Below are 13172 nucleotides of genomic sequence, written 5' to 3'. Positions count from 1 at the left end.
GTGGCTACTGTAGCAGGAGGCGGGTTTGGGGCGTGGCTACTGTAGCAGGAGGAGGATTTGGGGCGTGACTATTGTAGCAGGAGGCAAATTTGGGGCATGGCTATTGTAGCAGGAGGTGGGTTTGGGGCGTGGCTACTGTAGCAGGAGGCGGGTTTGGGGCATGGCTACTGTAGCAGGAGGAGGATATGGGGCGTGGCTACTGTAGCAGGAGGCGGGTTTGGGGCGTGGCTACTGTAGCAGGAGGAGGATTTGGGGCGTGACTATTGTAGCAGGAGGAGGATTTGGGGCGTGACTACTGTAGCAGGAGGCAAATTTGGGGCATGGCTATTGTAGCAGGAGGTGGGTTTGGGGCGTGGCTATTGTAGCAGGAGGCGGGTTTGGGGCGTGGCTACTGTAGCAGGAGGAGGATTTGGGGCGTGACTACTGTAGCAGGAGGCGGGTTTAGGGCGTGGCTATTGTAGCAGGAGGAGGATTTGGGGCGTGACTACTGTAGCAGGAGGCAGGTTTGGGGCCTGGCTACTGTAGCAGGAGGTGGGTTTGGGGCGTGGCTAAGGTAGCAGGAGGAGGATTTGGGGCATGACTACTGTAGCAGGAGGAGGATTTGGGGCGTGACTACTGTAGCAGGAGGCGGGTTTGGGGCGTGGCCTATTGTAGCAGGAGGAGGATTTGGGGCGTGACTACTGTAGCAGGAGGCGGGTTTGGGGTGTGGCTATTGTAGCAGGAGGAGGATTTGGGGCGTGACTACTGTAGCAGGAGGCGGGTTTGGGGCATGGCTATTGTAGCAGGAGGAGGATTTGGGGCGTGACTACTCTAGCAGGAGGCGGGTTTGGGGCCTGGCTACTGTAGCAGGAGGCGGGTTTGGGGCGTGGCTAAGCTAGCAGGAGGAGGATTTGGGGCGTGACTACTGTAGCAGGAGGCGGGTTTGGGGCATGGCTATTGTAGCAGGAGGAGGATTTGGGGCGTGACTACTGTAGCAGGAGGAGGATATGGGGCGTGACTACTGTAGCAGGAGGCGGGTTTGGGGCATGGCTATTGTAGCAGGAGGAGGATTTGGGGCGTGACTACTGTAGCAGGAGGCGGGTTTGTGCCGTGGCTATTGTAGCAGGAGGAGGATATGGGGCGTGACTACTGTAGCAGGAGGCAGGTTTGGGGCGTGGCTATTGTAGCAGGAGGAGGATTTGGGGCGTGACTACTGTAGCAGGAGGCGGGTTTGGGGTGTGGCTAATGTAGCAGGAGGCGGGTTTGGGGCGTGGCTACTGTAGTATGAACATTTCAAAGTAAACAAGGCTTTGCAATGCGCTACAATGGACACTTCGATACCATACAGAATCACCATGCACCTGTTCAGAAAGACAAATCACTAGTTTATAATATTTACTTTGACATGTCCAGTGTAGACAGACTCAAAGAGTTATGGCGGATCATGCCCTAAGCAGATACATTAGATACGTTTTTTATATCATTCTAGACCGCTAATATAGTATTCCTAATATTTTTGGACCTTTTATTGACAATAGCCTACTTTTACCTGTTAATACATGCCTTCACAAGCACCCATAGAGCTGTGTTTGTGATGCTTAAGTTGGGGGAGGTGCAACGCGCGAAGGTGGTGTTAACAAGGCTGTTTGAAAATATGCCTTTTTTTTTGTAACTTCACTAGGTGACACTAGTTTTGCAGAAACTAAATACTTCATCTCCAACTTACTTGAGTCGGTCGTACAATTTTTTTTTATATCCTTAAAATTAGTTTACACAAAATACAGTGAAATTATTATTGAAATATTGATATCGTCCAGTGTTAACATAGTTTTGACATGTTTATGTAAACTTAGAATGCACCTATTTACTTCTTGCTATTGCTAGACAGACGCAGGTCGTATTTATAATTTAGGGGGAAGAATATTCTCATTTTAGAGACTATTGTATGCACCCCCTGAGCAGGATTTCATGGCGTCTTCAAGTGAACTGTACCTTTTTATGCCCTTTACAAGCAGTGAAGCCCATGGCTGATGCATGCTGAGGCACCAGCCTCCATCTGACATCTCCTGAAGCTCTTTGTCCTGCAGTCTGAGTCGGCTGCGCTCACTTTTCTGTGTATTGCTCACAGCCTTTGATGAAGACTTGCGCGAGGAGTCGCTACAGGCCACGTCAACCCACTGACACAACACAAACACACATGAATGAATAGACATGTACACAGATGCAACTCATATACAACTGGCATTAAAGGGATAGTTCACCCATTTACTCACCCTGAATGTATCCTAGGTGTATATGACTTTCTTCTATCAAACGATTACAATCGGAGTTAAAATAAAAAATGTCCTGGCTCTTCCAAGCTTTATAATGGCATTGAATTGCTGTTTTTGTTTTTAAGTCCATAAAAGTGCATCTATCCATCATAAAAGAGCATCTATCCATCGTAAAAGAGCATCTATCCATCGTAAAAGAGCATCTATCCATCGTAAAAAAGTGCATCTATCCATCATAAAAGTGCATCTATCCATCATAAAAGTGCATCTATCCATCGTAAAAGTGCATCTATCTATCGTAAAAGTGCATATATCCATCATTAAAGAGCATCTATCCATCATAAAAGTGCATCTATCCATCGTAAAAGTGCATCTATCCATCATAAGTTCATCTATCTATCATAAAAGTGCATCTATCCATCGTAAAAGTGCATCTATCCATCGTAAAAGTGCATCTATCCATCGTAAAAGTGCATATATCCATCATAAAAGAGCATCTATCCATCATAAGTTCATCTATCTATCATAAAAGTGCACCTATCCATCGTAAAAGAGCATCTATCCATCGTAAAAAAGTGCATCTATCCATCATAAAAGTGCATCTATCCATCATAAAAGATCATCTATCCATCGTAAAAGTGCATCTATCCATCATAAAAGTGCATCTATCCATCGTAAAAGTGCATCTATCCATCATAAGTTCATCTATCTATCATAAAAGTGCATCTATCCATCATAAAAGAGCATCTATCCATCATAAAAAAGCATCTATCTATCGTAAAAGAGCATCTATCCATCGTAAAAGTGCATCTATCCATCGTAAAAGTGCATCTATCCATCGTAAAAGTGCATCTATCCATCATAATAAGAGCATCTATCCATCATAAAAGAGTATCTATCATCATAAAAGAGCATCTATCATCATAAAGTGCATCTATCCATCATAAAAGAGCATCTATCCATCATAAAAGTGCATCTATCCATCGTAAAAGTGCATCTATCCATCATAAAAGTGCATCTATCCTTCATAAAAGTGCATCTATCCATCATAAAAGAGCATGTATCATCATAAAAGAGCATCTATCCATCGTAAAAGAGCATCTATCCATCGTAAAAGAGCATCTATCCATCGTAAAGGTGCATCTATTCATCGTAAAAGAGCATCTATCCATCATAAAAGAGCATCTATCCATCATAAAAGTGCATCTATCCATCATAAAAGAGCATCTATCCATCATAAAAGAGCATCTATCCATCATGAAAGAGTATCTATCCTTCATAAAAGAGCATCTATCCATCATAAAAGAGCATCTATCTATCATAAAAGAGCATCTTCTGTCCATCATAAAAGAGCATCTATCCATCATAAAAGTGCATCTATCCATCATAAAAGAGCATCTATCCATCATTAAAGTGCATCTTTCCATCTTAAAGAGCATCTATGCATCATAAAAGAGCATCTATACATCGTAAAAGTGCATCTATCCATCATAAACGAGCATCTATCATCATAAAAGAGCATCTATCTATCATAAAAGTGCATCTATCCATCATAAAAGAGCATCTATCCATCGTAAAGGTGCATCTATCCATCATAAAAGAGCATCTATCCATCATAAAAGAGCATCTATTCATCATAAAAGAGCATCTATCCATCATAAAAGTGCATCTATCCATCATAAAAGTGCATCTATCCATCATAAAAGAGCATCTATCCATCGTAAAGGATCCATCTATCCATCGATAGAATCTATCCATCATAAAAGTGCATCTATACATCAAAAAAGAGCTTCTATCCATCATGAAAGAGTATCTATCCATCATAAAAGAGCATCTATCTATCATAAAAGAGCATCTATCCATCGTAAAGGATCCATCTATCCATCGATAGAATCTATCCATCATAAAAGTGCATCTATCCATCAAAAAAGAGCATCTATCCATCATGAAAGAGCATCTATCCATCGTAAAAGAGCATCTATCCATCGTAAAAAAGTGCATCTATCCATCATAAAAGAGCATCTATCCATCGTAAAAGTGCATCTATCCATCATAAAAGTGCATCTATCCATCGTAAAAGTGCATATATCCATCATAAGTTCATCTATCTATCATAAAAGTGCATCTATCCATCATAAAAGAGCATCTATCCATCATAAAAAAGCATCTATCTATCGTAAAAGAGCATCTATCCATCATAAAAGTGCATCTATCCATCGTAAAAGTGCATCTATCCATCGTAAAAGTACATCTATCCATCATAATAAGAGCATCTATCCATCATAAAAGAGCATCTATCCATCATGAAAGAGCATCTATCTATCATAAAAGAGCATCTATCTATCATAAAAGAGCATCTTCTGTCCATCATAAAAGAGCATCTATCCATCATAAAAGTGCATCTATCCATCGTAAAAGTGCATCTATCCATCATAATAAGAGCATCTATCCATCATAAAGTGCATCTATCCATCATAAAAGAGCATCTATCCATCGTAAAAGTGCATCTATCCATCATAAAAGAGCATCTATCATCATAAAGTGCATCTATCCATTATAAAAGAGCATCTATCCATCGTAAAAGTGCATCTATCCATCGTAAAAGTGCATCTATCCATCATAAAAAAGCATCTATCCATCATAAAAGAGCATCTATCCATCATAAAAGAGCATCTATCCATCATAAAAGTGCATCTATCCATCATAAAAGAGCATCTATCCATCATAAAAGAGCATCTATCCATCATAAAAGTGCATCCATCCATCATAAAAGAGTATCTATCCTTCATAAAAGAGCATCTATCCATCATAAAAGTGCATCTGTCCATCATAAAAGTGAATCTGTCCATCATAAAAGTGCATCTATTCATCATAAAAGTGCATCTATCCATCATAAAAGTGCATCTATTCATCATAAAAGTGCATCTGTCCATCATAAAAGTGCATCTGTTCATCATAAAAGTGAATCTGTCCATCATAAAAGTGCATCTATTCATCATAAAAGTGCATCTATCCATCATAAAAGTGCATCTATTCATCATAAAAGTGCATCTGTCCATCATAAAAGTGCATCTATCCATCATAAAAGAGCATCTATTCATCATAAAAGAGCATCTATCCATCATAAAAGTGCATCTATCCATCATGAAAGTGCATCTATCAATCATAAAAGAGCATCTATTCATCATAAAAGAGCATCTATCCATCATGAAAGAGCATCTATCCATCATAAAAGTGCATCTATCCATCATAAAAGTGCATCTATCCATCATAAAAGTGCATCTATCCATCATAAAAGAGCATCTATTCATCATAAAAGAGCATCTATCCATCATGAAAGAGCATCTATCCATCATAAAAGTGCATCTGTCCATCATAAAAGTGAATCTGTCCATCATAAAAGTGCATCTATTCATCATAAAAGAGCATCTATCCATCATGAAAGAGCATCTATCCATCATAAAAGTGCATCTGTCCATCATAAAAGTGAATCTGTCCATCATAAAAGTGCATCTATTCATCATAAAAGTGCATCTATCCATCATAAAAGTGCATCTATTCATCATAAAAGTGCATCTGTTCATCATAAAAGTGAATCTGTCCATCATAAAAGTGCATCTATTCATCATAAAAGTGCATCTATCCATCATAAAAGTGCATCTGTCCATCATAAAAGTGCATCTATCCATCATAAAAGAGCATCTATTCATCATAAAAGAGCATCTATCCATCATAAAAGAGCATCTATCCATCATAAAAGAGCATCTATCCATCATGAAAGTGCATCTATCAATCATAAAAGTGCATCTATTCATCATAAAAGAGCATTTATCCATCATGAAAGAGCATCTATCCATCATAAAAGTGCATCTGTCCATCATAAAAGTGAATCTGTCCATCATAAAAGTGCATCTATTCATCATAAAAGTGCATCTATCCATCATAAAAGTGCATCTATCCATCATAAAAGAGCATCTATCCATCATAAAAGAGCATCTATCATCATAAAAGTGCATCTATCCATCATAAAAGTGCATCTGTCCATCATAAAAGTGCATCTATCCATCATAAAAGAGCATCTATTCATCATAAAAGAGCATCTATCCATCATAAAAGAGCATCTATCCATCATGAAAGTGCATCTATCAATCATAAAAGTGCATCTATTCATCATAAAAGAGCATCTATCCATCATGAAAGAGCATCTATCCATCATAAAAGTGCATCTGTCCATCATAAAAGTGAATCTGTCCATCATAAAAGTGCATCTATTCATCATAAAAGTGCATCTATCCATCATAAAAGTGCATCTATCCATCATAAAAGAGCATCTATCCATCATAAAAGAGCATCTATCATCATAAAAGTGCATCTATCCATCATAAAAGAGCAACTATTCATCGTAAAAGTGCATCTATCCATCATAAAAGAGCATCTATCATCATAAAAGAGCATCTATTCATCGTAAAAGAGCATCTATCCATCGATAGAATCTATCCATCATAAAAGTGCATCTATCCATCAAAAAAGAGCATCTATCCATCATAAAAGAGCATCTATCTATCATAAGAGCATCTATCCATCATAAAAGTGCATCTATCCATCATAAAACAGCATCTATCATCATAAAAGTGCATCTATCATCAAAAAGTGCATCTATCCATCATAAAAGAGCATCTATCATCGTAAAAGTGCATCTATCCATCGTAAAAGAGCATCTATCCATCATAAAAGAGCATCTATCTATCATAAAAGAGCATCTATCCATCATAAAAGTGCATCTATCCATCATAAAAGAGCATCTATCCATCGTAAAGGTGCATCTATCCATCATAAAAGAGCATCTATCCATCATAAAAGAGCATCTATTCATCATAAAAGAGCATCTATCCATCATAAAAGTGCATCTATCATCATAAAAGAGCATCTATCCATCATAAAAGAGCATCTATCCATCATAAAAGAGCATCTATCCATCGTAAAAGAGCATCTATCCATCATAAAAGTGCATCTATCCATCATAAAACAGCATCTATCATCATAAAAGTGCATCTATCATCATAAAAGTGCATCTATCCATCATAAAAGAGCATCTATCATCATAAAAGAGCATCTATTCATCGTAAAAGTGCATCTATCCATCATAAAAGAGCATCTATCATCATAAAAGAGCATCTATTCATCGTAAAAGAGCATCTATCCATCGATAGAATCTATCCATCATAAAAGTGCATCTATCCATCAAAAAAGAGCATCTATCCATCATGAAAGAGTATCTATCCATCATAAAAGAGCATCTATCCATCATAAAAGTGCATCTATCCATCATAAAACAGCATCTATCATCATAAAAGTGCATCTATCATCAAAAAGTGCATCTATCCATCATAAAAGAGCATCTATCATCATAAAAGTGCATCTATACATCGTAAAAGTGCATCTATCCATCGTAAAAGAGCATCTATTCATCGTAAAAGAGCATCTATCCATCATAAAAGAGCAACTATTCATCGTAAAAGTGCATCTATCCATCATAAAAGAGCATCTATCCATCATAAAAGAGCATCTATCCATCATAAAAGAGCATCTATCCATCATAAAAGTGCATCTATCCATCATAAAAGTGCATCTATCCATCATAAAAGAGCATCTATTCATCATAAAAGAGCATCTATCCATCATGAAAGAGTATCTATCCTTCATAAAAGAGCATCTATCCATCATAAAAGTGAATCTGTCCATCATAAAAGTGCATCTATTCATCATAAAAGTGCATCTATCCATCATAAAAGTGCATCTGTCCATCATAAAAGTGCATCTATTCATCATAAAAGTGCATCTATTCATCATAAAAGTGCATCTATTCATCATAAAAGAGCATCTATCCATCATAAAAGAGCATCTATTCATCATAAAAGAGCATCTATCCATCATGAAAGAGTATCTATCCTTCATAAAAGAGCATCTGTCCATCATAAAAGTGAATCTGTCCATCATAAAAGTGCATCTATTCATCATAAAAGTGCATCTATCCATCATAAAAGTGCATCTGTCCATCATAAAAGTGCATCTGTCCATCATAAAAGTGCATCTATTCATCATAAAAGTGCATCTATTCATCATAAAAGTGCATCTATTCATCATAAAAGTGCATCTGTCCATCATAAAAGTGAATCTGTCCATCATAAAAGTGCATCTATTCATCATAAAAGTGCATCTATCCATCATAAAAGTGCATCTGTCCATCATAAAAGTGCATCTGTCCATCATAAAAGTGCATCTATTCATCATAAAAGTGCATCTATCCATCATAAAAGTGCATCTGTCCATCATAAAAGTGAATCTGTCCATCATAAAAGTGCATCTATTCATCATAAAAGTGCATCTATTCATCATAAAAGTGCATCTATTCATCATAAAAGTGCATCTGTCCATCATAAAAGTGCATCTGTTCATCATAAAAGTGAATCTGTCCATCATAAAAGTGCATCTATTCATCATAAAAGTGCATCTATCCATCATAAAAGTGCATCTATTCATCATAAAAGTGCATCTGTCCATCATAAAAGTGCATCTATCCATCATAAAAGAGCATCTATTCATCATAAAAGAGCATCTATCCATCATAAAAGTGCATCTATCCATCATGAAAGTGCATCTATCAATCATAAAAGAGCATCTATCCATCATAAAAGTGCATCTATCCATCATAAAAGTGCATCTATCCATCATAAAAGAGCATCTATTCATCATAAAAGAGCATCTATCCATCATGAAAGAGCATCTATCCATCATAAAAGTGCATCTGTCCATCATAAAAGTGAATCTGTCCATCATAAAAGTGCATCTATTCATCATAAAAGTGCATCTATCCATCATAAAAGTGCATCTATCCATCATAAAAGAGCATCTATTCATCATAAAAGAGCATCTATCCATCATGAAAGAGCATCTATCCATCATAAAAGTGCATCTGTCCATCATAAAAGTGAATCTGTCCATCATAAAAGTGCATCTATTCATCATAAAAGTGCATCTATCCATCATAAAAGTGCATCTATTCATCATAAAAGTGCATCTGTTCATCATAAAAGTGAATCTGTCCATCATAAAAGTGCATCTATTCATCATAAAAGTGCATCTATCCATCATAAAAGTGCATCTGTCCATCATAAAAGTGCATCTATCCATCATAAAAGAGCATCTATTCATCATAAAAGAGCATCTATCCATCATAAAAGAGCATCTATCCATCATGAAAGTGCATCTATCAATCATAAAAGTGCATCTATCCATCATAAAAGTGCAACTATCCATCATAAAAGTGCAACTACCCATCATAAAAGTGCATCTATCCATCATAAAAGAGCATCTATCCATCGTAAAAAAGCATGATGGATAGATTCTATCGATGGATAGATGGATCCTTTACGATGGATCCACGCAATACTGCCATTATAAAGCTTGGAAGAGCCAGGACATTTTTTAATATAACTCTGATTGTGTTCGTCTGAAAGAAGAATGTCATACACACCTAGGATGGCTTGAGCGTGAGTAAATCATGGGCTAATTTTCATTTTTGGGTGAACTAAATATAAATATAAGCTCTTCAAAATTAGATCATTTGCACCCACCTCTGGCGCTGCCTGAACTATATTGGGGTTGACAAGCTCTCTGAGGTGCTGTCGATCCGTGGAAACAGAATGTTTTGATGTCCGACCAAAAGAACCAGTGTGGATGTCCTTGACTGTATCGTCAAACCTTTGCAACCAAACAATCATAATCATATTATACCTTGTCAATCATGTAATGCAATAAATGCTGCCTTCAAGTCACGTCGAATTGATTGTATTTATGAAATGAACATTGTACATATGAAATTAACCTACTGCACTTGAACAAACCTCACGTCATAATAATGACTACTGAATTATTAAGTAGGAACCTCCCACGGGGACTTAAAGACAGCTTAATACTTCTAAAAAAATATGATAACATGCTCTGTGAAAGCTTTATGCCAGGTTCAGACTACATGATATTTTTGTCTGTTAAAATAGTCAAATTATGCCATTTTGATTCCCAAATTATAAAAACATGAAACATGTCTGACCGCATGTTGCACATCACTTGCCGTCTTTAACGACGTGTGTGATGTCATCGAGAGACTTTAACTAGCAAGTGACTTACGGAAACAAGAGCGTAAACTAACAATGGTTACACTAGCCTAATGCTAATTCTAGTTGTCACCGGGTTGCTGAACCTCCGCTATCGTTCGCCAGCATTTATCTTTTTTAACTCTATGAGGTTTCCACGAGTGACGACAACAACAAAGGCAGGAATATTGTTGCCATCGCTCCACGAGCCTTTCCTCTATTGCATAATTACACCTAGCAGCACCAATATCATCGTCTCTTTTTCGTTTCACCATGTTTGAAAGGCGTGTACGCAAGAGCTTCTGAGCTCCTATTGGTCAACATCACAGATGTATAGAAGCTCGTTTCCGCCACAGAATAAAACATTTTAAAAGACAATTGCGACTTTTTTACTCACAATTACGAGTTAACATCTCGCAATTCAGATTATCTCAGAATTGCAAGACATAAAGTCAGAATTGCAAGAAATAAACTCGTAATTGCTAGATATAAACCCACAATTGTGAGAAATAAACTTGCAATTCAGACTTTTTTTCTCGCAATTTTTCTTGCAATTATAGCACGAAATTACGACATTATATCTCGCAATTCTGACATCTTTTCTGATATTTGTGAGGTATAAACTAGATTTGTAGTCCAATTCGAAGGAAAAAGAGACTTTTCCTCAGAATTGCGAGTTTCTCCCTCACAATTCTTTAGTTTATAACACGCAATTGCGACTTAACATCATGCAATTCTGAGATAAAAATTCAATTCAATTCAGATTGCGAGATAATTCAGATTATCTCAGAATTGCGAGATATAAAGTCAGAATTGCGAGAAATAAACACGTACTTGCTAGATATAATCTCACAATTGTGAGAAATACTCACTTTTTTCTCACAATTTTTCTTGCAATTATAGCACGCAATTGCGACTTTATATTTCGCAATTCTGACATCTTTTCTCATATTTGTGAGATATAAACTAGAATTGTCCAAAAGAAGTCCAATTCTAAGGAAAAAAAGACTTTTCCTCAGAATTGCGAGTTCCTCCCTCTCAATTCTGAGTTTATAACACGCAATTCTGAGATAAAAAGTCAGAATTGTGAGATCAAGAGTCGCAATTACTTTTTTATTTTTGGCGGAAACAAGCTTCCATACACATGTGGCGGAAACCATTTTGAGGTCCGAAAAAAATTAAATAAACATGGTAGTCTTTTTGTCGCGTTAATGACGCACTATATGAGATAAAACTATCAATTCTTGCATCCTGACGCTCATTGTCGTTTATGAATCACCACGAAACCGTGCGTCAAACAGATCACGCAAAAAAAAAAAGGTTGATTTCCTGTAGCCTGAACCCGTCATAAAACTCATCAAAAATGAAATAACTGAAACAACTAATTATGAAGCTGGCTTCTTACTTCTGGTAGTACGGAGTCAGATTCTCCCCTTCATTCAGCACTCGTCTACCCGCAAAGTCGAGTGTGATCTTGCGGTCTTTGCGGGAGGCGTGCCGAAGCTCACGGAGCTCCTCGTCTCGCTTGCGTAAGGCCTCTCTCTCACCTGGAGAAAGCCACTGGTTCGAGTCCGTTGCAAAATAATCGGATTCATCATCCAAGACTTGTGTCCTCTTAACACTAAAAGAAAGTGGAAGAGGTCAAATTGTTGAAAGGGTCATGAAACCCCAAAACACATTTTTTGAGATGTGAAAAATAAAATACTATTCGAATTTTCCGCAGATATAATTAAATGCACTGGGTGGCGCTGTGGAGCGTGTTTAACAAGTGGATTGTATTTGATCACATTGTTGTCGTCTGCCTCGCGAAGTTTGGAATTACTTAGATGAAAATTATATTACAAAATGGAATTACTTTTAATCAATTAGTAAATGATTTTGAGACATATGCTTCCTTTAAAGGGTAACTAAACCTAAACTTTTTTTAGTTAATGATCTGTAAGAATGGGGCTTCATTAGTACTGTTCATTGATTCACGTAACTTTTTTGACATTTGTGTATAAAGTGTTTTACACTTTATTCTACAATATATGGTGTAAAAACGTCTGAGTGCTGCCCTCTTCAGGTTGAACGGTGGCTACTGCAGTTGAATTTTCCTATTGGATGTTTGGGGTGGTTCGTGACGTAAGGGGTTGTTGGTGACATAGGCAAGTTCCATACAGAGAGATGCGTCTCAGGTGCACGCCCCCCTCCGCTGGGCTCTGCCCACTTTTCCAGCATTTTTCAAATATTGCCAATGGGTGGAGTCAGGCTCTGACCAGGGGTTTAGTTACCCTTTAAGTTTTGTTAAGCGCGTCTGTCAGCGCGGCGCGTTTTCTCACTCGAGCATGTGGATATTGTTTTCTCAACATGAACGTGAAACAATATAAACACGATAACGCTGACTCGAGTGCATGTACGTTCTGTAGGATATTAGCGTTTTTTTCTTTTCGTTTGCGCTGCTTTAGCTTAACAAAATGCTTTTGTTCTTTATATTTTTTGTTTACACATATTGTTTAATGTTTTCAACTAAAAGAAAACCGTAAGATATAAAGTAAGCTTGTTCAGGAATAATGACAAAAACCTAAACTTAAAAAATAACGTATTTCTCGTTAAAACGACATTTAAATAAACGAATATTCGATTCTTATGAACCAGAATATTCTAATACAATATTTAAAAAAAAATGCCCATCCCTAGTGAACAGACATGTTCAGGCTACACATCACTGAAAATACTAAAAGCAATCATAAATTTGATCAAAAAGTAGAAATTGGTTATTTAGGCG

General features: G+C 37.3%; 1 protein-coding gene across 1 annotated transcript in view; it reads right to left on the bottom strand.

Moving 5' to 3' along the window:
- The window catches only part of trip4 (thyroid hormone receptor interactor 4), a 90126-nt gene that overhangs the window by 68655 nt on the left and 8299 nt on the right, over positions 1-13172 (bottom strand). The window contains exons 7-9 of the mRNA XM_077201629.1: positions 11811-12026; positions 9887-10013; positions 1972-2156 (exon numbers count right to left, since the gene is read on the bottom strand). Coding sequence (XP_077057744.1) covers positions 1972-2156; positions 9887-10013; positions 11811-12026 — 528 coding nt within the window. The remainder of the gene's footprint in view (positions 1-1971; positions 2157-9886; positions 10014-11810; positions 12027-13172) is intronic.

This window comes from Siphateles boraxobius, unplaced genomic scaffold (assembly GCF_051911475.1).
Source record: "Siphateles boraxobius isolate OS27281-9 unplaced genomic scaffold, OSU_SipBor_1 48, whole genome shotgun sequence".
Classification (NCBI taxonomy): Eukaryota; Metazoa; Chordata; class Actinopteri; order Cypriniformes; family Leuciscidae; genus Siphateles; species Siphateles boraxobius.
The sequence above is the reverse complement of the archived record's forward strand: the minus strand, read 5'-3'. Positions and strand labels throughout refer to the sequence as shown.